Source organism: Dermacentor andersoni, chromosome 7, assembly GCF_023375885.2.
Source record: "Dermacentor andersoni chromosome 7, qqDerAnde1_hic_scaffold, whole genome shotgun sequence".
Taxonomy (NCBI): Eukaryota; Metazoa; Arthropoda; class Arachnida; order Ixodida; family Ixodidae; genus Dermacentor; species Dermacentor andersoni.
This window is the reverse complement of record NC_092820.1, coordinates 169,217,889-169,244,812: the sequence shown is the minus strand read 5'-3', so window position 1 is coordinate 169,244,812 and position 26,924 is coordinate 169,217,889. Positions and strand designations below refer to the sequence as shown.

Sequence of the window (26,924 nt, the reverse complement as noted above, 5' to 3'; positions counted from 1 at the left end):
CATGGGTTTATGGTCGGCCTACTAGACAAATAGTAAAGGTAGACTGCCAGAGGTCGCTAGCAAAACAGCTAAAGCAAGACACTGAACTGATGTGGCAGCCGTGATCCAGCGTTAGCAGATTAGGCCACAAACAATCATGGCGTCGTGCGGTGCAGCTGGGACTGGTCCCCTCGTCCTGAGGGTGATTTCAAACACCGTTAAAATCGTTAACAGCGCTGGAAAAATAATCAAGGACATCATGAATAGCGGGAATCTCGGTATCGTCGAAAAGGTCGGTGGTTCTTGCCATTAACGTGGTTTCCTCGCATTTACTTTTCGCCGTGCATTTGGCGCAAATTTCTAATCAGCGGCTCTCTCAAGTTGTGCACCTTATCGACGTGCCGTAGAGTAGGTCAGGTAGCTTACATTGTTCAGTGAAGACAAGATAGTTATGTCTGTGAAAAAAAAAATAAACTTTCTCTTTTAGCGGTTTGCGGCATCGCGTGATCGGCAGTCATGAGAGTGCCGCCGGTGTTGGCCCGCTTGATTGCCGTGTCCTCCGCAGCTGTACGATAGCCGGAAGAGGCCTTCGCTTTTTTCTTGCTTTGTGTAACTTGCTGTTTCTCTGGGTTTGTGCTTGCATCGTTACGTGCGCTCTCTCCGTCTGTTCATTCCACCCGTCGCCGCTTTCCCCAAGGCTGTCCTGAACGCTTGGCGAAGCACTAGCGTTGTTGGGAAACTACCTTGAGCATTTATCTGCACTTCGGCGACACGCAGACCAGTCATTAGCTTTCATTCCTCCCGGTTTGCGAACTGTTGCAAAAGCGAATTTGGCTTCCAGCGTGTTGAGAGAAAAAAAAAAAAAAAAAAAAAAATATATATATATATATATATATATATATATATATATATATATATATATATATATATATATATATATATATATATATATATATATAATAATAATAATAATAATAATAATGCGACGACTGCTAACAACTCGTTTCATTTTAATGAGTCGCTGTGCCGCATCCGTACTGGCAGGCACCAAATAAGCACTACGTGATTATCAAAATTTTCTTTTTCTTCTTACAACGTGACTCTTCGGTAATGTTAATTTTCAAGGTTATCTGCACGACGTTCAGTCGCGCTTTTACAGCGGTCAGTGTTCTCGAAAAACTGTTTGTCGTTATCAACATTATTGCCGCTGTAAACGAAGTGTTCTCCAGCATTGCATACCTGCACTGAGGGGGACGTAGAAATGTTTTTTCTTGTCGTTTCTGTCAGTGAAGAAACTTACGTCCTCAAAATGCAGCTTAAAATCACGCAGATTGGAAGCTCTGTGCTAGAATGAATTTAAAGAAATTGTCAATGTGTTTTCACAAACGGGAGACATTCAATAACCTGTTTGATTGGTCTCTGCGTTATTAAAAAATAATCATGTATAGCCGTCACCTCAGCTGGAAGTTGCTAGGAAAGATGCATGTCATGCATCTAGAGTTCAGCGTTTTTGGTTTTTATTGTCTGAATATTCGGCATACTTTTCTCGGTTTTTTATTTCCACCCGAAAATGAACTTCTGTCAGTCTTGACCACTCAATAGTTTCACTGAACCAGAACTAAGAAATACAGAGAAGGGATTTTTGTACATTCCTTCTTCCCTCTTTAGGAAGGTATCAACGACTTGCAAACCGAAGCAGACCGCTCCGTCCAGCGCTGCATTGTGACCTCCCTTTCCCAGCAATTCCCCAAGCTGACCATCATTGGAGAGGAGGTGAATATTTCAGTTCGTCAACTGATGCATCAGCTGTGGCTAGAAACATGCAGACAGCATGTTCTTTCTTTTTCCAGCTGTGCAGCCTGGTGTAAGTGGCGAAGTACTCTTAATGACCAAATATTATTCACAATTTTGCAGGTGTCCTACAGTTTCAAAAAGTTGCACTTGTGAACAATTTGTGGAATGAATTTTTTTGCACTTACAAGCCCATCTGCTGCTATAGAATTGGAACATTTTTTTCTTTTGTAAATTACACCACCGACCACAGTCACTTAGTGGCTACGGCGTTCTGCAGTTGAGCAAGAGGTTGTGACTTCGACTCCCTGGCCACCGTGGCCGCATTCCATTGGGCCATGAAACCCACTTGTTGATACTTAAACTCATGAAAGTTGTTTACAGAAGACGCTTTATGCATTTCTAGGCAGTGCGCTGTCACTAGGGCTGTGCATTGGTTTCACTTCGCAAAGCCCAATGCTGTCACTGGTCTTTTCGTGTTTCTAGGGATTTATTTCGCCGTGGGTTTTAATTGTATCATAGCTGCACCAGCAGAACCTGCTTGTAATTTGTTTTCACAGGCTTGTAACCACAATTGCGTATGCTTGGATTATTCTTCTGCCAAGGAAATCTCATTGGAAAAAGGAAAGCAACATCAGAGAAGAGAGAAAAAACAATAGAACAGGAACTAGCGATAGTAACTGTGCTCTCACAACTGCTTTCTTTTTATCATGAAGAGGTTAAGGTATTGATATCTAACATAGGCAAGAAACAAAATCATAAACATTGCAGTACAGGGTAGTCCACTGTTATTAGAAACTCTTAAATTTATAGAGAAAGCCTGCAGAATAATCCTGAATTCGTAGACGTTAGGGTGATGTGTCGCATCAGTCACTATAAATGCCATTAATTAATTGTGTATACTAATGCAGGTGTATGTCTCATTTAGTCATTGTATAAATTTGTGCATTTCATTTCTGTTAACATTGTGTAGTTGCTATTTACCTTGTACAGTCAGTGTTAAGAAGTTACTGGGCACGGTATCAGAGAAAAAGCAGAATATTTCCTGAACCAGGGCATGGGGTACAGCCTGGATTTCAGTTGTACTACGTGTACTAGTGTGTGCTACAAAAATCATGTTGTACTCTTCTAATGGTTGAAATCTAAAACTGCGCTGACATTTGACTCTTGCCAAACCCACACCCCGTAAAATTTTGACCTTGCTTGTACCTGTGACGACAACATAGACTGCACTTGTTGATGGATTGTGTATGGCTTCCTAACAAGAGATGTGGTTTGCACATGGACCTGCATGTGAAACTGCCCCTGCAGAAAAAGTCTCTATCATGCTGCTCACCCTTCTTGCCTTTCCTTCAATTTTTGCGTATGTCAGCAAAGAAAGAAGAAAGGTCATGCTGCATGTAATACTATGGGATAACGTGACAGCTGCTGATGTGGCGTGCTGTCATTCCTGCTTTTATTCAAGAAGAGCAAGGCAGCAGATCTAGTGTCCAGCCTGGCTGAGAATGAAAACACGTTCTGATGCGCTTTGCTCGAGAGTTGAGCTACCAAAATTTAGGACACCGATTATGATGTGCGATTATGACAGACGATGATGATGAGGCTACAGGTTATTCCTTTCTGAAGAGATGAAACCCACATGAAATGTGTGTAGGTTTTATATCTGGAAGGGGGAGATAATCTCTAACGTCATCATCGTCTCTATCTCCGGTGCCTTACCTTCCAAGGACAAATGGCCCTGTACTGCATCATTTATATTTTTGTTTCTTGCCTTGCATTCGTGACCAAGAAAATAGTGTGTTACCTATAAATAAGGTATAGGTATGCATAATGTAATTCAGTGCAACATTAAGTCTTGTAGTACTTTTACATTGCAAAATATTACATGGGTGGCATTGCAGATATAAGCTACTTAATAAAAGCCGAAGGAGAGGAGTGACACATTTTCGGGACCAGAGACCACAGTGCACCGTTTGTAATCGTGGTTGAACCTTAGTAGTGGGCATACTGGAATAACAAAGGTGCACAAATAACATGTGATTTCGCTTAACCATATGAACACAGGCTGTAGTTGTAATATACGAGGTAGTTATTGCATAGAAAGCGCTGCAGATCAAAACTTAGTGCACTGTGAAGGGCACAGAGTGAGCTTTTATGACCGCACCTCTGGTTTAGCTATACTGTGTTGCCTGCTAAAGTATTTATTTATTTATTTATTTATTTATCTATTGTACCCTCAAGGCCTTACACCATTGTAAAAGGGAGGGGTATAGAAAGAACACTTACAAATTTATGAGGAGCACTTTACATAAAAAATAAGATCAGAAGGAAGCAGCAAAAAATAAAGTATGAATGAAAGACAATGGCGTGTTGTCATAAGGTACATGAAATGACATGGTGACACACAGATCATTGCGCTATGCACACATACATGTGCGGAAAAAAAAATTTTAAATGAGTGGGAATGTGTTATCATGTTTCCTCGAGGAATATGAAATTTTCACTGGTGATCAAGGCGGGAACATATGAAAGGAGCAGGCTGTGTTCTGCGCGATTTAAGCACATGCGCAGAAGCGTGATAATTTTCTTCACATGACATGGGTAGGGAGATTAAGGCTATTTTTCCTGGTAGTTAGACTGGATGTTCGATGATAGTTCGAAAGTATAAAACGTGTTGAGCGATCTTGGACTGCTTTGAGCTTGTTGATAGGTGTTACCTGTCCAGGGTGTCATACAGAGACCCCTGGCCGGGGTCTCACAGCACAGCACGGAGGTAAGTGATATATATAGCTGTTTCTTTAATGATGATGGTGCAAGGGAGAAATTATGTTTTAGGTAACTGAGCATATGATTGGATTTGGAGGTTACTTAATGTGATCAGCCTATAACAAAGAGATAGTAATGAGTAAGCCAAGATACTTAAGTTTGAACAAATTCAAGCGGGATTATATTCAAATAATTAGAGTAGTTAGGCAAAGGTGTATAGTTACGGGAAACTCTCATTGTTCTACTTTTAGAAATTTTAACTTCCATTTTCCAGAGCTCACGCCAATGCGTAATATTATTAAGGTCTGTTTGAAAGCGTTCAACGTCGGCATAATTAGTAACTTTCCGGTATATAACAATTGTCAGCAAAAGGACAAATGGATGAACTTATATAATTAGGTAATTTGTGTATATACTAAATTTTAAAAAGTAGTGAGCCTAGAAGAGAACCCTGGGAAGTGCCTGAACGCACAGGTACCTCAGGAGAATCGGTATCATTAGTGTAAACAAACTGTGTATCATGAGAAAGAAATTCTATTTACTGGAGCAATAGCAGGTCAATATGTAAGCGGTGTACGTTTATTAAAAGCAGCTGATGATTAACCTTATTGAATGCTTTCATAAAGTCTAGGAAGACGCAGCCGATTTCCACACCTGTGTCAAGGGCAGCATGCAAATCATTAATAAATATGAGTAGTTTCGTTTTTAATGAAAAGAACTTACAAAAGCCATGTTGGGAGCTGTGGAAAAAGTTATTTGAGTCCAAGAAATTAACAAGATGGGTGTAAATAATATGCTCAATTAGTTTACAAGTAACTGACATAAGAGAAATAGGGTGATAGTTACGGGGGGCTATGCCGGTTGCCAGACTTGTGAAAAGGAATTACCTCTGCTGTTTCTGAGTCTAGGCTTTGTTGTGAGTCTAGGCTTTGCGGTGAGGCAGTGTAAATTGCCCATCATTATAGCACTTGTAAGTGCTACAATGTTAGTCTATTGTTCTGACAATCAATTTGCAGACACTAGAAGAGAAGAAAATTAGTGACGACTGGATCATCACCGACCACGACAAGGATGTCCTGTCAATGGCACTGCCTGATGAACTCAAGAATGTCAAAGAGGAAGATGTGAGCACTTCATCGTTGGTTTTTATTTAATCATACTTTCATGTACTATGGCATTGTAGAGACATGGAGAACACTGTTTCTGTGTTACGTTGCATTCACATTCCTTTATGAGTGGCATCATGTTTTAAAATTCTTGCCAGCAGTCCTTGCTAAAACACAACACATTTAACTGTCCCGTCAATGCGTCCTTGTGTGGTTGTGTTCTTTCGCACAGACATTTATGCTAACAGCAGCTGGTACTGTATACTCGCAGTGGCCACGCCGCACCTTCCCTACATTTTACATAATCTTCTCACTCGTAGAAACTCTGTTTACCATAAAAGTTGTGCTTTGAACTTCTTGAAACATGCGTGCTCAAAAACATTTTGCTGCATGCAGCAGAGACCGTGCAATTTCACATAACAGATTGCTTGCTCTCTCCTTCAGGTTTTGAGGACCCTGCTTTTTTTCACTTTCGGTGCTGTCGGCAGTGACGTTACAGAAAATTAGACTGCCTACAGACTCCATCCATGGGGACCATGTATGAGGACTGTTTCAGATTTTCCAGATAACATGGAAGTGGCAGTTGTTAAGGCATCTCGCCTGTCTTGTGACTGTTTCTTTGTCATCCTTGGGTGCCTCTGTGAAGACGCCAACCTTGAAGGCTTGCCTTAAGTGCACCACAGAAGGAATAAAACAAAGCAAACAACCAATCGGCAGAGCATTGCTATTGGCTCTGCCACAGCTCAGAAGAACTGATAAGTTGAGAGAGAATCGAGAAATTAAGCATTGATTGCACTCGCCATAACTTTGATCATATTAGGCCCCTTTCAAAAATTTCTATAAGAATATATTTGATCAAGGCACTGCGCTCATTCGAGCCTGCCGCTGAGGTATTTAAGGAAAGGTGTTAGGACATCCACAAAAGGAATTCAAATGGCAGGTTACTATGCCGCCAGGAGGTAAGCTTCACTTCCAACATCAACACTCTCCTCCTTTGTTGTGGCTAGCATCCAGAAGTGACATTCCATCCCCGTCTTTTCTTATGCCAGAGTCGAGGAACTGAAACACGTTTACATCAGGAGCCCCACCTTATTTTTTTAGTTCCTTCCTTTTTTGTTGCATGGTGCACTCCTTAATAGCATTGTGAATTGAGCATGTTGGTACCGATCCATCTTTTTACAGCACCCCTTTTAGACACATACAGGCAAAAGCACTTGCACAGCATTTGTCCTGTGTTCTTTTGCCTGTCCATGTCTAGAGTGGTGCTGAAAAAAGATGGATGGTGTACTAGTGGATTGGATCGCCCAGTGGTGGATTGGAGCATTGGGTTGGTTTGTGCATTGGATGATTTACCGAAATTATGTATCATAATCACTGACATTGCAGGCAGTACATCTGACGTAGAGGCAGTTGTACGTACCACCTCTACACAGAGGCATCTTGATTGTGTGGCAGGAAGAGGGGCTTTCTTGACAGGAATGCTGCAAGGGATTTTGCTTGAAAGTTTGTTTTTGCACCATGTGCAAATTTTAAACATTGCAGGCACACTTTAAGCGTGTGGTCTTCACACTGTGCTTGTCTTATGCAACACCTTGAAGTTAAGCTCCAGAAGAACTCTCTCTTGAGTTTCAATGTCAAAGTCTCGCAACTTTTGTTCTAGGGTAGGCAGAGCATTTAGGCTGGTCTTGCAGCGTTCCTTGAATCATGTACATAGAAGCTATTGATACCCTCTTTGGCTAAATCTGAGGAAATGATATTTTGGAAATCTTTACAAAATACAATCTAAGAAGTCACATGATATTAGAACCAAAGGAGATAAACAAAAATTGGCCTCGTAATCTAAATAAGCACATAACATTACATATATGTACGAGTTTTCAGCACCATACTTCGAAGAATATAAATTCTAGCAGTACTATATTTGTTATTGAGTGAAGTTGTCATGCTAATGAAAAGTACTACTGTATTTCACATCATCATTGGTGATTTTTGCAGTACTTCATGTAACTGATATTTTTTTTTGTCTTTTACTGTACCATGTAGCATAGCTGTATGTTTCTTTTTGTAATCATGCCCACCTGCTTTGGTCTCACTGAGACTGGCAGTGTCGCAAATAAATAAAGATTAAAAAATTTTTGGTCTCAGCCTCAACTCTCCCCTTAAAGTTGAGCCCGCACATAGGCAGTGGCATGCAGTCAACCACTGATGTAATTCTTCTTGCAGCTCGTCATTTGGGTGGACCCCCTGGATGGGACTAAGGAGTATACACAAGGTCAGTTGTTACTAGTGGCGCTGAATTTTACTGCCTCAACCCATTCCATGTCGCGCCATTACGAATTCTGAATGAAAATGATAAAAAATTACAGAATTTTTAAAGAAAAAATCTGAAGACACTTTTTTAAGTGTTTATTTATTTAAAAACTCAGCCATGTTGCAATATAGAAGCTTTTTAAAGATCCCAGTGGCCACCTTGCTTTACCTCCGCCAGAATAAACAAGCTCCTACTTGAGCTGCCCCATGAATCATGTGCTGCTATCTACGAGAAGCATGGCAAAGCACTGAAATGAAACCAGCCCGTCCAGGGCATTGATAGAAAAATGAAATGTGCCATCGACAACACAGCTCGTCCTTGGCTGTTTTTACTAGAAAAGCGCACAAACCCAGCTTATCCAGTGCATGGAAGAAGTTAATTGGTCTAAGTCTCATCCGGCACAGACATTTATTTTGAACGTGTTACCATTCTAAAACTGGTACAGTGCAATATCGAAAGGAAGAAACAAGCCGAGTCGGCCAGATGAAAAAACGGAGCACTGACTTCCAACTTGTTTATTGGCAAGTTGCACAAAATACACAGCTACAAGAAAGCATCAAGCAATGTCGTCACAACACTTCACAAAACGTCACACCGATAGAAGACTATACCATCATGAGTAACAGAACACGCAATTCTGTCATGCATGGTTAAGTTGAACAAGATATCTTAGTTCCTGTGAAGATAAGTTTCTGAGAAGATAAGATAGATACCAGTTTTAGAAGCGACACCAACTCGCCCAATCCTCAACCCTAGTGAACATGTTGCCAGTTGCTATTTCATCAACCTGACTGATGAACACTTCCTTTATTTTCTTTTTATTCTCTCTGAATGAGTGCTTCAATAAGTGTGTACAAAAATGCTTTTCAAGATATTTAGAGAGCTTAAAATTGGCAGAAAAATTAAAGCTCCATCAGATGAGTCACGCCAGTCTGGTAGCCGAACTCTCAGGGCTGTTGTTCCTAAATTAAGGGAGTAAACTGGTCTCCTTTTTTAGTTAGCCTACTGGTTTCCTTTGATGTGCTATCTTAAGAGTGCTCCATACTTTTTTTTATCATCAAACGGTCTTCTTGTGGAATGTCTAATGTTGATGTATCCTTACAAATTTAATTGCATGTGACAGAGTGACTTTGCACTGCTTTTAGCTTTGATTCAAATATGTGTTTCACACAGCCATTTGTATACTATCCCAGTCCACTCTGCTGCAAATATGCTGAATCAGGCAAATTACCCTGCAAGTACGTATCACAAGCGTGGTCTGGACTTTGGCACCACAAAATGTGCAATTACTGTAATCTCTTTTGTCTGGAAGTAGCTTCAAGCAAGTGAAACAATGACACTACATGACAGGGAACTGTTTTGCATCCCGTACAACAGATGGCGTTTGAGTGCGCAATGATTTCAACGTGACTTGCTGCGATCAAACATCTATGAGCACTTTCTAACACGTGGGCTGTGAAACTGCTGCATAGAGGCGCAACGGGTGCATTTCTGGGTTTGTGGACAGCCACAAGTGTCTTCAGCTGTACACGAGCGAGCAGTCCTTGCTTTGTTTCTCTTTCTTTAATTATTATTTGTATATATGGTCTAATGCAGTGAATTGATATCACATATTAAGATAGACAAGTGCACCAACTAGACCATTATGTTTTATTTTACCTGTAAAAGCCACATTGATGTTTGCGTGGAGTCTTTGTTCTGCCTAGTCCCCCCTTCCCTCTTTCATACATATTCATAACCTCTCTTCCTCCTCCCATCATCTGAAAAGTCTGCATACTGATGCACCGGTGGTGATGAAGTGAGGTTTGTGGCAAAGCCTGTAACAGCTGGCCCATAGTGTGCCATTGGCATGTTGTATACTCTAAGTGCCAGGCTGTGGGGGAGTCTGGCACAATTGTTGCATTTAGCGTTTCCAGACATTGTAGCACTTTTCTTGCTTGTTCTTTTCATCACAGTGATGTTGCATGCCAACATTGTCGACCACCATTCTGTAGGATATGTGTGCTAGGCATTAATTAAATTGCCTTTTTCTGTGGCTAATACCCCTCTCAGAGGGGCAACTTTGGTGTCACTTTGAGTGAATGCACTTTGCTGTTAGTGTCATTCACAGGTTTTCATTGGAAAGGTTGTAACACTCGCGGTGAACACACTCACCAGTTAGTGCTTTAGTGGAACATTTCCTGCTGCATAGAAGTATGCAGTACACAAGCATGCTTAAAAAGTAAATTAAATAACACAGTGCAAGATCAACAATAATTCTGAAGCCACAGTTCTGCGATTTAAGTTATTGTAAACATTCCCGTGCGGTTTGCAATGAAAATGCCATTCTTCGTCTGCTTGCCTTGGATACAGTTCTGTATTGTTTTGGCTTGTGACAATTGACCATGGTAATGCAGTTGCATTGAATTGCTTTATTTATGCTAACACTCAAATTAAATTTTCTTAACAGTAACTCAATGTTATTTTGGAAACGTCTACAATAACAAATCATAATGTGTTCACTGCTTTACCCATCAACATTTCCGTCAATTTCGGTTGACACTTAGCTTTCCTGTGTAGCCTCATGCTACCAGATTGACATTTGCTCAAACTGTACTAAATTTGCGGTTATTTGAAAATACTGGTTCCAGTCGGATGGTTGGGAAGTGCCTGGATAGCTCGCATGTCGGCATATACTACCTATCGAACAGAGTGCAGCCCAGCAACAAGTAGTGACACTCAGTATGTGTTTGTTCACATAAGTATACCTGCAGCATAGCATGTAAAACACATGATGTAGTAAATGGCTGGAAGGACGACACAGTGGGTAAATGCTTTTGATTGCCTAAGGTTAACTGTTTACTACTTTGTGCAAAACATACCAAAGTGCTCGGCTTTCTGTACTTACTAAACTCTCACTGCCAATTCTGAACCCTTACTTTGCAGGCTTTTTGGATCACGTGACCATACTGGTTGGGATCGCGGTGCAGGGTAAGGCAGTCGGCGGTGTCATTCATCAGCCTTACTACAACTACCAGGTGAGGAGGATTCAGGCAAGACCCCCCCACAGCTTCGCCCTCCTTTTGTCCTGCCACATGTCTTTATTACTCTACGCAGCTGTCCAGTAATCGCTACAGCTGCCTCGCCTACTGTCTGACGTCTGTTTCCTGTCCTGTCTTTTTTTAAATCTTTTTCTTTTTCCTCTCTTCCATCACGGACGCACACGCACCTGTCCTGCAGGGCCCAAGGGAACACGAAGCCACTGCACGGGTCTATCTGCTTTTCTACTTCTCTCTCTTTCTCTGTCATTCTCTGCTATCTGTTCTTGTGTGCTCAGTTTTTGACTGCTCCAGATGGGAACGTATTCCATGCGATATTTTGTCTTAGTTCAGATCGAAACGGAGAAATTGTTTTGCTCGGCATCCATGGAGCTGATTTTGATGAAGTTTGTTGCATTGAAGAGGGAAAGTTAGGACCTACCGACTGCGTGGAGCCGTGTTTTTCTTATGTACACCCATATATTTCTTTTTAAAATGTCGCTGTGAATTGGAAAAATACTTTAAAAAAGATTATTCATTAACCCTGCACCAAAAACAGTTGCTGCAATTTTGTAAATTGCGTCGATTAAGACATCTAAAGCAGACAAAGTTTATTTGTTATAATATATGTGCATCAAATAATGTTACCACAAATGTAATGCGAGGGGGGACTTTGTTTCTTAGAAAAAGAAAAAAAGAAATGTATTACGATTGTAACCCGCAGTGATGCCACAATGATACGGGAAACAGTGCATAAAGACAGATTCCTGCAGTGCTTTATTCATTGTTACTGCGAAGTGCCGTCACAAAGCAATCTGAAGGGACGAGTGCTGACGTCTTTGTCACTGTGGGTGATTATTGCACCGTCTTCTGTGACACCCACCAATGTTATTTGACAGGCAGCACTTCAGAAGTGCCTGTGACACAATCGGACATAGCAAAGCGTGTTAGAGGTTGTGTGGTGCTCTGCCACACAACTTCGAGGATCACATGCTTGACACACCCACACAACAGCACCGATCATCTTGCTCAAGGTTGCAATAGAGAGAATAAGGAAGCACGTTATATATGTGTCATGAACCCTAATATAATGCAAGGTGCATTTTGAGGCCGAAAAGTAAAAAATTAAATAATAATAAAATAGGTTATGTTCGTGTAAGTACAGTACATATTTTCAGTTATGCCATTGATTTGGGAATAAAATGAAAACAAAGCAGCAATCTTGTGTACTTTGTTATAGAACGCATTTAATTTGATAAGTAACACGCTTTTTAGGTGTTATAAGAAATGCATTTGACATAGGTAGTTGTAGTACATATATCTGTGTTTCATGCTAATTTCTGGAGTAGCAAAGCCAATGCTTTACTCATGCTGAAATCGGAATCTTTCTGGCAGTCGTTATACTTTCGCACTAAATTGAAAACATATCTGCTCTGTACAGTCAGTACATTTTAACTTTCTCATTTAAACAGTGCAAATTTAAGTAGTATTGGTCTGGCAGTTGCCTAATGAAAGCATTTCTTCTCGTAACATGTATTTGAATATGGAAATCGAAATTTGCTTCGAGCTAAAGCTTCCTCTTTCCGCAAGTTTGAGGCAGCATGGTGCAATATCAGAATGGGGTGGCCTGTTTACTTCTGTTCAAAAATAATTTGGCACTGGTGTACAAAATGCTACAGCCGGTGTTGCCCGGCCAAAGGCATGCAATCATGCCAGTGCAGATAAAATTGTCATCTTTGCAATCTCAAGTACTACAGCCGAACCCACTTATAACAATATTCAAGTGCCACGGGAATTCCATGTTATAACAGATAATTGTTATAACTGGGTTGCATGAAATAATCAAAATAGGGGGATGACAGAGCTGTTCTGAGAAAACTGTAATAGCAGGGGGGCCAGTGCCATTCCGCACCACCTTCCTCCATCGAGCTGCTGATTATGTTCACTCGTTTAACAGCTTCATGGGCGCTCCAATCGCATCTAACAAGCTGCGGCAGTTAACATAAAAAAAATGGCACTGCTATAACTACTGCAAAGAAGGGTCACGGGCAGCAAGTGACATGCGAGCTCTGCTTTGGTGGCCCCAAAAGAGGCCTTATAAAAAAAATTGGCAGTGGCTTAGCTCGGCTATGCCAGGACATACGTAGCGAAAGCTAAGGCATAGCATGGTTAGCCTTGATTAATCTTGATTGCAAGTCCAGGTTAGTCTGGTTGTCTAGCTATGTTGAGACGTTTAGCCAGTCGTTCGGCGAACTGTTAGTCTGTTTCCTGGGCGATTCGTTTCCTCTTCATCTTGTTCTGATGACGATTCCAGGCCTCCTCCTGCTTATGAGAACTGTCACCGTCCATACTGCCGCCTCACCTGTGGTTGCGGCCCATGCGAGTTCTTCTTTTCAATCCTCCGACATGTTATCAGGCATGCGACGCAGCTGGCGAAGCGAGCGGAGGCGAGCGCAATGACGAGGAACGCGGTGTGACGTCATACCAAATGACAGCGGCAGAAAGGCGTGGTGCTGCGCAGCGGTGGAACACCTGTGGCTCAGTGCTACTAGTGGAGCATGCGCAGTGGTGACTAGGGAGCGAGAGAGAGAGAAATATCCGCAGCGAGGTGAGCATTGTGACGTCATGTGCCTCCTCGGAGCACCGCCACGGCGAAATTGCAAGTTCGCGGCCAGTAAAGCTTTCACTTTAAAATGCAATAAGGTTGCTGCAGCAGCCTGCCAACTTGAGAAATCCAGAGGAAACGCTGAGGTGAGATCGCCACAAGCATCTTGCCACATACTTCTCACTGGCTTGCACAAGAAAACCCCATGTCCGTCAGCCTTGCATGCTTTACGCGAAGCTTGCCAACATCTTTTTCCAAGGCATCCAGGTGCTTCACGGAACGTTCCTCGCAAAAACAAAGCCCCAGAGGGAGGGACTGAATCATCTGCCGGGCCTTCTGGGAGGGAGGGCAACATTTGAGGCAGCCAGCCTGCCCTATTGCGTCATCGCTACCATTGTGCCATCACTATCCAATGCAAGCACGTTTGCAATCATCACCTCATCGGTTAGAAACACTTAGTTTCCAAATCTGTAGCCGTGCGCTTTCTTTTCACTGACAACGTCGTGCATTGCCAATGATTAGTGGGTGGACCAACGATTTCCTGTTTCGGCGGCATGTCAAACGAGGCTGAGAAACCACGTGGCCAGGAACTATTTTGATGCTACCAACAAAGACGAACGTGAGCGATTAAAGAGGTTTGCAGAACTGCACTGAATGAGGATCCAGCGAGCAATCTGGGAGCAGTGCAGTTGGCACAGTCCATTTGTGTTTTGAAGGGTGGCGGGGCGTAGCGCTTAGGGTGCAGCCCATTCGTGTTTGGAGGGGTAGAACGGCGACAGGAGAGAGGCGCACGGAGAAGGCTGGAAAATGAGCGTGCGGCCGCTGTTGGGGCAGCGAGCCATCGTGCAGCACTCAAATTTCTCATTTTCTTATTTCTTTTCAAGGATTTCGCATTCACTGCCTTTCGGCACGGACACCTAGCAGCCAGACTTCATTATTATAACTGATAATGTAGCATCCAGGCATTGTAGTAAGAGGGTTATTTCACCATGGAAAACATACAAATGTTTATGGTGCCATTATGCTCATTGCTATTACCAATATATTGTAAAAACCAGTATTGTTATAAGTGGGTTCGACAGTACACTCTTAAGCGCTACACATTCTAGAGTGTAATTTTGCTTGATAACAAGTCATCATCAATTATGTATGCATTTTCCCTAAGAGCTCATTCACACGAGCGACTGACAGCAGTTGCGTGACCAAGTTGGTCGCAAAGGGTCGTTTTTGTCGAAAAGTGACTATTTTGGGCCAGTCGCCCGCTGCTCAATTTTTCAATCGCGCAATCATAGTTGCAAAACTGCTAAACCGATCAGCGGCATGCTGAAAGTTATGTTATCAGCTCTTTTCATCCAGGGACCTCCTCTGTTGCACCAAATACAAAGTCTACGCTGCCATGGCAGAGTACGGGAATGTAATTGATGTTTTGCCTCGTGATGCTAAGGTGGAGCAGTTCCAGTAACGTGCTGAATGTACGTGGTAGCATTCGCAGGAAGCTGAACATCAGCAAAAGAATGCACGAAAATAATGCACCGATTCCCACACAACACGTATTGGAAATTACAGCTTACTCTTGATAATACTCCTGGTCATGCATGCGGAGTTCAAGCAGGAGGTGCCTAGCGTGAGCAGCCACTTATCGCGAACGGAAGCACGGGTGCATGCACTAGCGTCGCTTTTTCTTCGGAGGCTTTCACACTGCCACAGCTGACACATCAGCATAGTGACATCTTCCTCTTCGCTTGAATCAAAATCTATGGGTGTTGCTGAAACGAGAAACCATCGAAGTGCGCGCAAGCTGCTTAGATCCCTGGACTCCTCGCTGAGAATGATAATCTCCAGGAATGCGAGGAATCTCCAGGAATCTCCAGGTCGCGCTCAGCCGGGCTTGCTGGTGTGAGCATCGTTCGCAGTTCAGTCACTCTTTGGTCGCCAGTTGCAAATTGTTGCGCGACCTCCTCAAGTCGCAGGTGTGATTGAGCCTTAACACAGGGTGTGCCTAGTGCTTTCCTGTTGGGAATACTGAGATGCACATGGCACTCCTGAGAGGAAAGTGCCTACGCATGGTGTTAACAGAGTTAAACATGCACAATATTGATTATAACTGTTGTTTTGTTGCAAAATTACGGCCCAGAGGGTGTAATAGAGCGTGTTCAAGTTTAGTAATGTACAACAAGTAATGTACAACAGGCGTTCTAGCTCCCATACAGTGCCACATTACATTTTGAAACAGATTATGTATAGGCGGGAGTTGCTCATAAACTTTTGTGGTCTAGTCTAAGAGGGAGTACAATAGAAATTATGAAGCTTGTTAAGCATTGCGCCTGCTTCTGTTGATACCATTCTTTTTATAAGTATTGCAAATTAAGATTGCTGCTTTGAAGAACCTGTGTTAGCGAAAATGTCCGAAAAGAAAAAAATTTAATTTTTTGTGGATGTCTTAGATCTGGGAACTAAGCCCATAAAAAAATGTTAGTATTAAGTTTTGTACCACAACGATCATTGTCATGCGACTTCCTTTCTGCAGCACTGTGATCTACACTGTGTGCACTGTAGCATTGTCCTATCAGGAATGCATTGCATGTTCACAGTGCATCTGACTAGGAATTACCAGGCACACAGTTTTAAGCAGAAGTGACCAAATGAATAAATATTGGTTATGTTGTGGCTGAAATTGCACCCTAACTGATATAACATTGAGAGTGTATAGGGATAAAATATCACTCCCTGGAACAGAAAGATAATGTGTTGAACATTTTGGGGGATTCATAGTGTGCTGCCTGCTTATCTCATCTGACTGCTGAAAACATAACTGTTTCATTGGCTGTGATTGTTGTGGCAATGGATGACATTATTGCACAGCTGCATTTTGCTCAACAAGGTGGCACTTGTCCACTGTTTCCTTTTCCTGGGTGTCTTTCTTACCATTATATTTCTTGACTTGTCCTTGAGCTCATCTGACTTAAATCCGTATGCCTTCCTGGTTGCACTGGTGCCAGTGGAGAGATTGTTCTTCAATGTGTTCCTTGCTTTCTGGTAGGTTTGGTGACATAGTCATTCTAAACCTGGCCATTCTGCTCACTAACTATTCCTGCTGTTTGCATGCGGTGGCTAGGTGTTTTGTACCTTTATGCTTTGATTGCCATGCTATTACAGCTACAACAGGTGCCTGAAGGTAACCAGGTAGAATTTTGTCAAATAGCTAATCGCATGTTGCACTACTCTGTTGTGCTAATTATGTCCACCTATTCAAGCACTTAGTTTGAAGTGGCAGAATGTGCTTTCTGCCACTGGTGGTCTTTTCAAAAATTGCTTATATATAAAAGAAATCATAGGCAATACTTTCAAAGTAGTTGGTATAATTAAGGTCACTGCGTCTGCTCAATTAGTTAATGCATATGACTTCTAGTTATGCTTAGAAGAGTCGTGAATTAAGTAAGTTGGAAAGACCAGGTGACACTAGCATTGTGTTATGTGGTCTTCGTTTCACCTGTGTATACTTTTCATACTGAAGTTCCAACAAAGGACACATACCAACTTAAGTTACAATGCCTCTAGACCTAAGCTCAAGTGTGCATGAAATAATTGAGCATACACGGCAACCTGTACTGGGCAGTACTTTCGTGCTACTTTTCACAATGAAGTTTCAACATGAATTTGAAATTCTAACGTAAAGTTGTTTCGATTTCTTACTTCAAGGTGGAAAAGGACGTCTACAAGCAAGGACGAACAATGTGGGGGATCGTCGGCGTCGGTGCATTTGGCATCAAGCGCACACCACCCCCTGCTGGCAAGAGGATTATCACCACGACACGTTCCCATTCGAGTCCAGTCATCAACAGCTGCATCGAGTCCATGAAGCCGGATGAAGTGCTTCGTGTCGGAGGAGCAGGCCACAAGGTAACTGACCACTTTTCATTCTTTTGGTTTCCTTCTTGTCTTCACTTATGTGTCAAGCTTGAATTGGAGCTGAAGCTTGAGCTTGGTCCTCAGCAGTGGCTTAAAGGCTGTGGCATTCTGCTGCTGGGCAAGTGGGCATGGGTTCAATGTCCAGCCACAATAATTGCTTTCTGATGAGGCCCGAATGCAGAAATACTTATTTACTGTGCTTTGGACACACATTAAATGGCCCCACACATCTTTCATCTTTCGCGTCCTTGGCACGCTTCATAGTCGTCATAGTTTTATTACATGTAGCTCTTACACACTTTACATTGATCATTTAGGCCCCTTGCAGCCCTGTCACATCCATTGCTCGTAATTTATCGCTTCACTTTGATCTCATTACCATTGGCCTGGCGCTCTTTGGCCAAACCTGGCCCTTGCATCATAAAACACCACACATCATCATCTTTCATAGCCCATAATGTGATGTTAAAGACCATAATTAATTTTTTTTTACCTGCCTGTTGTTTTGGATGTTGAGACCAAATAAAAAAATCAGTTAATACTTTAACTTGGGGCCAGCCCTGATTCTCTATACAAATGCCTGAAGAATGCCAGCAGGAGTGCTCTCACTAGGCAGCCGCTAAACTTGTTTGAATATACTTTGCTTCACTCAGAAGCAAGAATTTATTGTGACTTTTGGGGGCAGATACATTAGATCATTCATGCTGTGCTCATGTTCCTGAGGCCGTAGTTTGCATCTTCTCTCAGCGAACGTATCCTTCACTTTACAATGGTAGGTTTTATGGGCTCTTTCGGGTCTTCTACGGTTCATCCGTAAAGTGCAAAAAAAAAAGTGTTCTCATCATGACATTGTCACAGAAGAAGTTGTCAGCAAAGATAAGTTTGCTTGCCCTTAGTCAAATTCGAATGCTCTGTCTACGACATATGAGCTGTTGTGCCATTGTGCTGTACTTGTCATCGTCACCATGTTAGCTGCCACGGGTTTTCGTGGCACTTAAAGATTTCCTGTTACTGGTCCTCTTCCGTGTTTTACCGGTGGCGACACGTTTTTAGTTAAACGTCCGATGTGCTCATTTCCAATTTGGCTCTCCCAGGTGCTGCTCTTGATTGAAGGCAAGGCGCACGCCTATGTGTTCCCGAGCAACGGATGCAAGAAATGGGACACCTGTGCTCCGGAGGCCATCCTCCACGCCACTGGGGGGCTCCTGACAGGTGAGCAGCAAGAGCAATTTAAGCATACGCAGAACCACAACTGTAACAGAGCTGAGGTCACCACTATTTACTGGGGGGTTCCACTTACACTCCGAGTAGGGGTGGGTGAATATTACAAGTTTCGAATATGAATAGTAAGCATGCAGTATTCGATTCATATACGAAAATTAACTATTCGGTATACTTGAATATCCGAACTAAGCAAATATTTTGCAACAATCGACTGTTTAGGCCTTGCCAAGCAACCATGGATGTATGGATTTCCAACGGATTCTGTTGATTTTCCGCAAATGTCTCACAGGCATCCATCAGGCATCCGACGGATGTCCAAAAAACAAATTTGGACATCCATTGGACATCCAAAGTGGGATACTGTGATGGACATACAGTTGAACTTTGCAATAACGAAATTGGCGGGGATTGTGAAAAAATTCGCTTTTGCGAGAAATTTGTTGTTGCAAAACGAAACGGCACACATGGGTAATGTCTCGCAGAACGAAACCTTACTGTAAAAATTTCGTTAGCTTACTTTGGCAAGCTTGCAAATATATAGAACCACATGGCCAACAGTACAAAGTGCGCCGCATGCGTTGTTCAATGGTGGCAGCACTGCCATGGAGCAGTATTCTCGGTCAATTGGTTTCAGAGATACGATCACTTTTGCAAGATTTTACGTAACTCGGCACGGGATGCAAAGCAACAGCGCTCCAAGCACGCAGCAGCATTTCTCCAGCGCACGCTGTCACCCGTAGGCGCCAATACGTCCGGTGCCGAGCACAAAAGTGATCGTATCTCGTATACCCGAAGGCAGTCGATCGAGATTACGGCCCCTTCGCGCAAATCTATGTCGGGCGCTGAATCTGCACACGATGCCTGCCGAGTGGCACCAAAACCAGCATTACTGATGCAAAGAATGCGTATTTCAGAACGATCGCTCAGTCATGACCCGATGTGTAGCACTCCACGCAGCCACTGCCATCTCAAGCACCATAACCAATTCCACATCGGTGGGACATGGAATTCCTTGTTCCTGCGGCATTTTTCTCGCAGAGGCGCACATTGCGCACTGCACTAGGTGTGCAGAGACCATTGTCACATGTCAGTAGCAAGATGCTGCTGCTTCAAATGGGTGATCAACAAACAAGATGGCGGCTGTGATATGTTTGCGGCACGATCGCTTTCGGTGCTTGGTTGTTTTTCTAAACAAAAATGGCGGTGCCCAAGCAAGTGTAATTTTGTGGTATTGTCACGTGGTAGTGACCGTAAAGAACACAGTCACAATACTGTGAAAGACAAAACTAACTTTTATTGGGCAAACCTGTGCCCACAAAAACAGGCTACGTTCAAAGAACGGCGACAGCGACAAACACAGTCTGCAATCGGCAAAATCTGATCAGCGGGTCAAGCGCGTTGGCTTTTATACATCAGAGTAATCGCTGGGACCTGCGTGCCTTCCACAAAGTTCTACACCATTCGCATCTCGCATACATGCAATCAGATTACACAAGGTTCCGCGACAACAGATGGCAGATAGAAGCATCGATAACATTCTAGAAACTTCCGATACATGTAGGCGCGTCCTGTGCTGAGCGATAACATTTCTTAGACAGTAAAAGCGCTCACCCATAAAAGATAAGCAAGTTCACGTGTCAGTATATTACGCAACTTTAGTGCAAAGCAATCGCATTTGAGCATATTTTGAACAAGATTACTTAGTACAGACATAAACAGCAGTCTACACAGAATAATATAAAACACAATTCAAACAGAATTATCTACAACATGTCAGAAATAGATCACATTTTCGAAGATATGAAAAACAAAATGTGATGCATCTGCAAACCTGTTAGGATAGAAAGCTTTAACACAGAAAGCACTGCCATTTCTGCTAGTTTGAGTAGTTTGTCTATTGTTTAACAGTAATTACAAGTCAGATTTATTATTATGCATAGAAGGATCATTCTTTCACCCAGAAACTTAGTAAAAAAGAAATAAAGTACATGACAGTTGAAACTGCAATCATTTAGAGCTTTGGCTACAAGAACGATATATTGAGACAGTCATTACATAAATGCATAATTATGCACAGAAATTTCTGCCACAAATTAATTTTAATTATAGTAGAACCAGTAGTTGCATTTAGCGGCCACAGCATGGCGAAAATTTTTATCTCTTTAAGCATAAATACATTCAGTTTAAGTTCTTTAATACTTGCTGCGCTAGTGAGTGGCTACAACATTTTGCTGCTGAGCTTGAGGGTGGGATCACATCTGTTACATTCATCAGCATTAAGGGGAGACTGGACTCTTTGGAGCCAAAAATTGGCCCAAATATCTTTATGCATCCCGATGCTCCAGATTGGTGTAGAGCATTTATTCTTGCTTGATTGGACCCTGTATCATCCTTGATTGATTTAGCCTTTGCTGTAATCATCATAAACAGGTTGTGAAATGTTTTTCCTTGTTTTCTCGAAACAGCATTTTTGGCGGTGTGACTGGTTTGGAGTATTGATTCCTCTGGTTCTGCTTACCCTAATGCAATAATTATTTGTTTGTCAGGAAAGCAGACAAATAGAGATTGCATAGGGCATATAGTACTGACAAATGCCTATTATGAGAGAAATATTTACAGAACTAATACGGTAATTTGTCATTGGTGTTAATATGAGTTTACACAAGTTTACACAATATGAGTTTACACATAACATGCTGTGTAACTTTGGTTCCAACCAGTCTGGAGCATTAATTTTCGCACTCACTGCCTGCTCTGATTACCCAAGATCATTTTTATATGTCGACATATATTACACCATATATAGTTCACTAAATAGCCCACCTCCAAGCATGTTATGAATTTCTTAAATTTCTAGCAGTATACTTAATATGTAAAAAAAAAAACAATGTATATCTGGAATTGGCACATGGAAATACATAAACTCCACAAGTTTAATCAAAATCGACTTAGAAATAATAAAAAAAAAAGGTTTGTTGGTGCAGGGTCTCCCCTCTGATGTTGCCTCTTTACAGCGGCAAACATCTCCAGGCACACAAATGTTTGCACGGGTAGGACGGTAACACATGTTAACGCGTGTGTGTGGCATACACTCCACCATTCTGGACTTGAGATTTCTCAGGCTGTTGATTGCTGGCTGCCGGTGCAAGATCCGAAGTTCTCAAATATGGCCATTGTTTGCAGTGACGCTTTCTTTTGCATACACGGCTTTTCCCTCACTGTTGGGCTTGTTGGCACCTGTGAACAAAACACATTCCAATACTCCAATGCCTCAAATAGAGGTAGCTGTAGTTGTCATACCTCAATGGCTGACCAGGTGACTTTGGCAGGTTGTGAAGATGGCAAGTGAACCGACACTGCACCAGTGCTGTGCCGCCATTGAAATGATGGGACAATTGCTATAACTTGGATTTGATTGAATCGCTGCAGGACACTGTGTCATCTGACAGCATGCTTTGCTAAGGCCTTGACACATGAAAGCAAATATAAATAGTTTTGTTGAAATATTTTTAATAATATGAAAAATTAAGTAGTGAAATAACTACTTGTTCTGGGATAAGTGGTGTCCAAAACCAAACATCTATGACGTGTATCTGGCCTGCGAAATCACCTGCTGAATTCAGTCAGCAAAAGCATAGTGAAAGCATAGCCTTAGAGATGCACTATTAATACATGGAATCTATGATGTATTCTTCGCTTCATCGTAATCGTTCATGCAGCCAGTGAAAGCATAGCCTTCGAGATATGTTATGCTGCTGAGCTTGAGGTTACGATTCAGGTCGTGGCGGCCGCATTTTGATGGGTACGAAATGCAAAAGCACTCATGTACTTGCATATAGTTGCATGCTAAAGAGCAGCAAGTGGTCAAAATTGTAATCGGAAGTCCCTACTATGGCATGCCTCATGATTAGATCTTGGTTCTGGCATGTTAAATTCAAGAATTTAATATGTCCCAGTGACAAGTTGGGTGGGTGGAGGGGGCTCATAATTGACCTTTCCTCAATCATGGATAGTTTAAGTACACTCGCTCTATCTTGCATAATTAGTGGTGTCTAGTGGGCGATTCAATATACTGCAAGTTTTCCATAAGCATGTTTTTGAATGTAAGTGAACTCTTCTAGCTATGCAGTGTAACATAGTAGTAATTCCAGCTGCTGTAGGGATAAAAACTGAAAAATTTTCATGCTATAGCTTGGTCTTGTTGTGATATTGAAATCTGAATCGTTTTGCCTTGCAAAAAGAACTCTGATTATGTGTCTGGTACAGTGCAGAAACATGCAAATATAAAAAACTATGCACTAATAAAATTTCCAAATACTATATTTTTTTATATTAGTCAATCCATGTCCTAACTACGGTAGTGCTGTTACCGTCCTGTTACCGCTCCATTTTTCCATGGGGCTGTAACCTAGTCAAGCTGTTCTGGCAAACAGCTTTTTGTCACAGTCCTTCTTTCTGTATATTTGACAGAATTAAAATAAACTTGATTGATTGATTGATTGATTGATTGATTGATTGATATATAATGATACGTTATAACTGCATATCGGATACAATGATCAGCCTTCTGGATGGCATTTTCCATGTATTATGAGCTTGACATTTGCGTTGCTAAGTTCCTCCTAAATGAATGATGCCAAGACGGGGCGAAAAGTTTGCCTACTTGAGTTCATATCTGCCGCCATTACCGCACAGTGTATCGCGCCATGGAAAGCATGATGAGTTGGCGCAGCACACCACAAGACGGTGCCAGCTGCATCGTGTCCACGTCAGTCACGATTGTGCGCCTTACGCATGCAGAGAAGAGAGAGGGAGAAAGAAAAAAAAGTGAAATGCTAAGCAGCGCAGTGGCACTCACCCTTTCTGTAATCTCTTTTTCTCTCATCGAATGCCGAAATTCACAGAAGCAGCCTGAAGCAGCAGTCAACCCAGTATGTAGAAGATGGCACCGACAAAGCGCAAGGTTGTGTTGCTTGAGACAAAGCTGCAAATTTTGCAAGACCCAAAGAAGTATAAGCTCGCTCACTCAACAATATAGATGATTCTCAAAATCAGGAGCGCTGGGATCATACAGGCTGGAACCAGTGGCCATGGTGATCAACAAAAAAGGCAGGTTTTGTACGCCAGGGCAAAACTCCCCCATGATAGTAAAACCAACATGGTGCAAGCCGCTTACATTACCGAGCTCTGGGAGCTCATCTACAGCTCTGGGAATACTGATGCTTTTCTGCAAAGAGGTCTCCGACAAGGCAGCCGTGGTCACAACAGACGACGAGATTGACCCTAACCCCGATGTTCACGCAAAGTGCGCTGTTGTCAATCGAGTCACTCATTGATTTCGTGCACACTAGAGAATTGCTGCCAGTGTTCACGTAACAGCTGGATGCGATGTGCACCGCGGTTATAAAACCTGAAGCTGCTGTGAAAGCACATTCAGCTTTCCGACTATTTCAGCATGCCTCACGCTTTGCACTCTCTTTAGAGGTATAAATAAACGTTACATTTTTCACAACCTACTTATTATGTCTATTCTTTAGATTTTGGTTTGAGCTGCATTGCAATGTGGGTGAAAGGAGAAAATACTTGTGCACATAAAAAAAAAATAAATAAAAACCGAGGTGGTCGAATCTGGAGCCCCCAAATGCAGCGCCCCTCATAGCCATGTGTTGCTTCGGTACGTTAAACTCCATAATTTGATTACGTTTGAACCTTTTGACTGATTGCCATTTTCAAGCCTCCATATTCATTAGGTGGGACATCTTCAGCTTGGGAAAGTCCTTATAGATAATTGTAGATGATCCAGCTAAAACAGGGTTGAAAACCCTTGACTTGAAAAGGTTCCTTAACCCTTTTGCTATGAAGCTCAAGTTGTGCTCGTCCCAGCTGTTTGTACTGTGCCAAGGGCAAGCTGTACCTGTCCAGGCCACAGATTTTTCTGCTTTGCTTGCCAGAAATGAGCCACGCTCATCACCTCGGTTTGCATCATGCGTTTTAGTTTTGGTACTTGAACATATTCGTCAATGATTTTAATACCTTTCATTATCACCTGTTCAGGTAATTACTTTCAAACGTTACACGTGTTCTGAGGGAAAGACTGTCTTTCAGGGCAGATGTCTTTCATCAAAATGTCTGGTCATTATAAGAGATAAACTGCTCATATAAGATATTTTTCAAAATCCAAATGTAATGCACAAAGATTTGCTTGAACAAAAATATATTGGTACATGGGAATTAAAAGGATTACTGGTACTTGTAGCTCAGGTGAACTGTATATGTGACTTGTAGCACATGTGACTGTTTATACTATCATAGACAAATGAAATGTGAATAAGTTAGAGCTAATTAAGAATGCATTTTCTTTTTTCTCTACACTGACAACTTTCTGTGATGTCGGCATGATTTCAGGCTCTATGGTTAGTTTGGGACATATGCAATCTTTGGCAACTCCTACACGATGGTGAATTCATGCAACTCATAGACATAAGGGCAGGAAATTACACTGTTGAGCTATTGAAGAGGTATTTCACGTCATACTTCCCCATACAATTTTTGCCCACAATAGTTCCCCTGACTGCAAATATATTTATGTGAATTTATGTACGAAACTCCAGACATCCACGGCAACCGGCTACAGTACCACAAGGATGTCGAGCACGTCAACGGTGGCGGCGTCCTCGCCACTTGCCTCAAGGAGCAGCATGAGTGGTTCAAGAATCACATTCCTCCCGATGTTGCCAAGACACTGCCCGTACCCACAACACAATCCTAGCCACTGCCTATTCTCTACAGGACAACAGGGCTGCATTTAGAGCTCTAGTACCTCTTTTGTTGGCTTTTGTACCGGGACAGTTTCATTCTGGAGTGCTAGCTTCTTCAGTTCTCCTAGCTTTGTACCAGTTTGTAGACCGCTTATTTAGTCTGTTCTTGTGCTTTCGTTGGGAGTGGAGAAGGACACATACATATATTGTTTCTGTTATGCACTGCTCTGTGCATTTGTTAGCTCCTTTCTTTTTTTTCTTCCCAAGCTCAGTGTAAGAGTGTAGAACCAGGGTACTTGGTTTTTGTCTCTACTTCGAGCACTGGTGAATATGCAGAGCTCTTAGCTACGCACAGCTCTTTAGCTCAGACAAAAGAGTTTATTGATACCTGGAAAGGTTTAGCTAAGCAAGTCCAGAGCATTGGCTACATTTAAAAAAGTGTCATGTGTGGTTTGTTGTGAATAACAAGTTCTGATGTACTTTTGTAAAAGCTAATAATGATTTATTGAGGAAGGGAATGAACAGCACTATAAGTTCTATAACCAATATTTTATGGTGTTAGCTAAGAGTAGTACACCATAATTATTTTCCTTGTATATGCATGTTTCGTTTTTTTGCTTTTATGTAGTTTAGATTCTCTGTGCACTTCCCAGCCTTGTTGGCCCAAATATTGCTTTTCTAATTTTCTTCAGGGTAAGATGGCAAAACATTGAAGCCATTATAACATTTTTGAGTTATCAGCATGACTATTTTTACGTGTGCATTCCATGAAACTCGTAAACGTAATTTTGATACCGTTGATAAGAAAACAAAGTATTTTTATTGGTTATATGTTACCAGTGATGAGGGAGCAAATACAAGTCTGCAGAAACAATAGCAACAGCAGTGCTGAGTGTCATTGTTGTGGCAATGTTTTTAATTTATCATTTTATTTTGAGCCCGGTGTATTTTTCTGGCGTTAACCATTGCATTCATTGAGTGTAATAACAGGTGTCAGTATAATAAATCTACTGTTGTGAGCATCAAGTGGAGGGTGTGCAAGTTTTGTTGTTCTTACTACAAACTGATTGTAGGTTGTCGTAATAGCACATTTCACGTATGTATTTTCAGAATGACGGAGGATTGGTAAAATTATACACTAAAGTTGATCTCTTTAGGTGCCCATTGATGCCTTGCTGAATGCTGAAAGTTGTCCCAAGACTTCTGCAATATTGTGCCGTTCTGATGAACGTTAGAGTGAAATTCATATATATTTTGCACAATTTATTATGGAAGGCAGGTGTACGGGTCTAAGATTTGTTTAGACGATGCGCTTCATCGCTGTACATTTAATAAACAGCATTTGAAATTTTTAATGAGAGTTGTGTCTATGTCATGCATGGTTCATGTGAAACCAACTTATCGCAGAGTGAACGAGGCCATGAAAGCTTGTTTGAGCCTTGCGTTCATTAGCTTAGT

The 26,924-nt window shown here is 41.9% G+C and overlaps 1 protein-coding gene across 4 annotated transcripts; it reads left to right on the top strand.

Moving 5' to 3' along the window:
* Window positions 1–116: 116 nt before the first annotated feature.
* On the top strand, window positions 117–26,821 carry LOC126533029 (3'(2'),5'-bisphosphate nucleotidase 1). 4 transcript variants are annotated; one of them, XM_050180214.2, is made up of 9 exons: window positions 117–271; window positions 1,648–1,752; window positions 5,553–5,660; window positions 7,866–7,914; window positions 10,879–10,970; window positions 11,173–11,202; window positions 17,275–17,475; window positions 18,579–18,696; window positions 25,320–26,821. In XM_050180214.2, exons 1-9 carry the CDS (start codon window positions 137–139, stop codon window positions 25,475–25,477), a joined length of 996 nt encoding a protein of 331 aa, XP_050036171.1. In that variant the 5' UTR covers window positions 117–136; the 3' UTR covers window positions 25,478–26,821. The 4 variants fall into 4 exon arrangements, with proteins under 4 accessions (XP_050036171.1, XP_054927683.1, XP_054927684.1 ...); XM_055071708.2 differs by having other exon boundaries at window positions 10,879–10,985; XM_055071709.2 differs by lacking the exon at window positions 11,173–11,202 and having other exon boundaries at window positions 118–271; window positions 10,879–10,985.
* Window positions 26,822–26,924: the final 103 nt, after the last annotated feature.

Excerpts from the sequence above, each read along its gene's own strand:
- LOC126533029 (XM_055071708.2), top strand. The coding sequence starts at position 137 with ATGGCGTCGTGCGGTGCAGCTGGGACTGGTCCCCTCGTCCTGAGGGTG. Across the intron at positions 272-1,647 it reads ATCTCGGTATCGTCGAAAAG|GAAGGTATCAACGACTTGCA; the intron begins GTCGGTGGTTCT and ends TTCCCTCTTTAG. Across the intron at positions 18,697-25,319 it reads CACTGGGGGGCTCCTGACAG|ACATCCACGGCAACCGGCTA; the intron begins GTGAGCAGCAAG and ends ACGAAACTCCAG.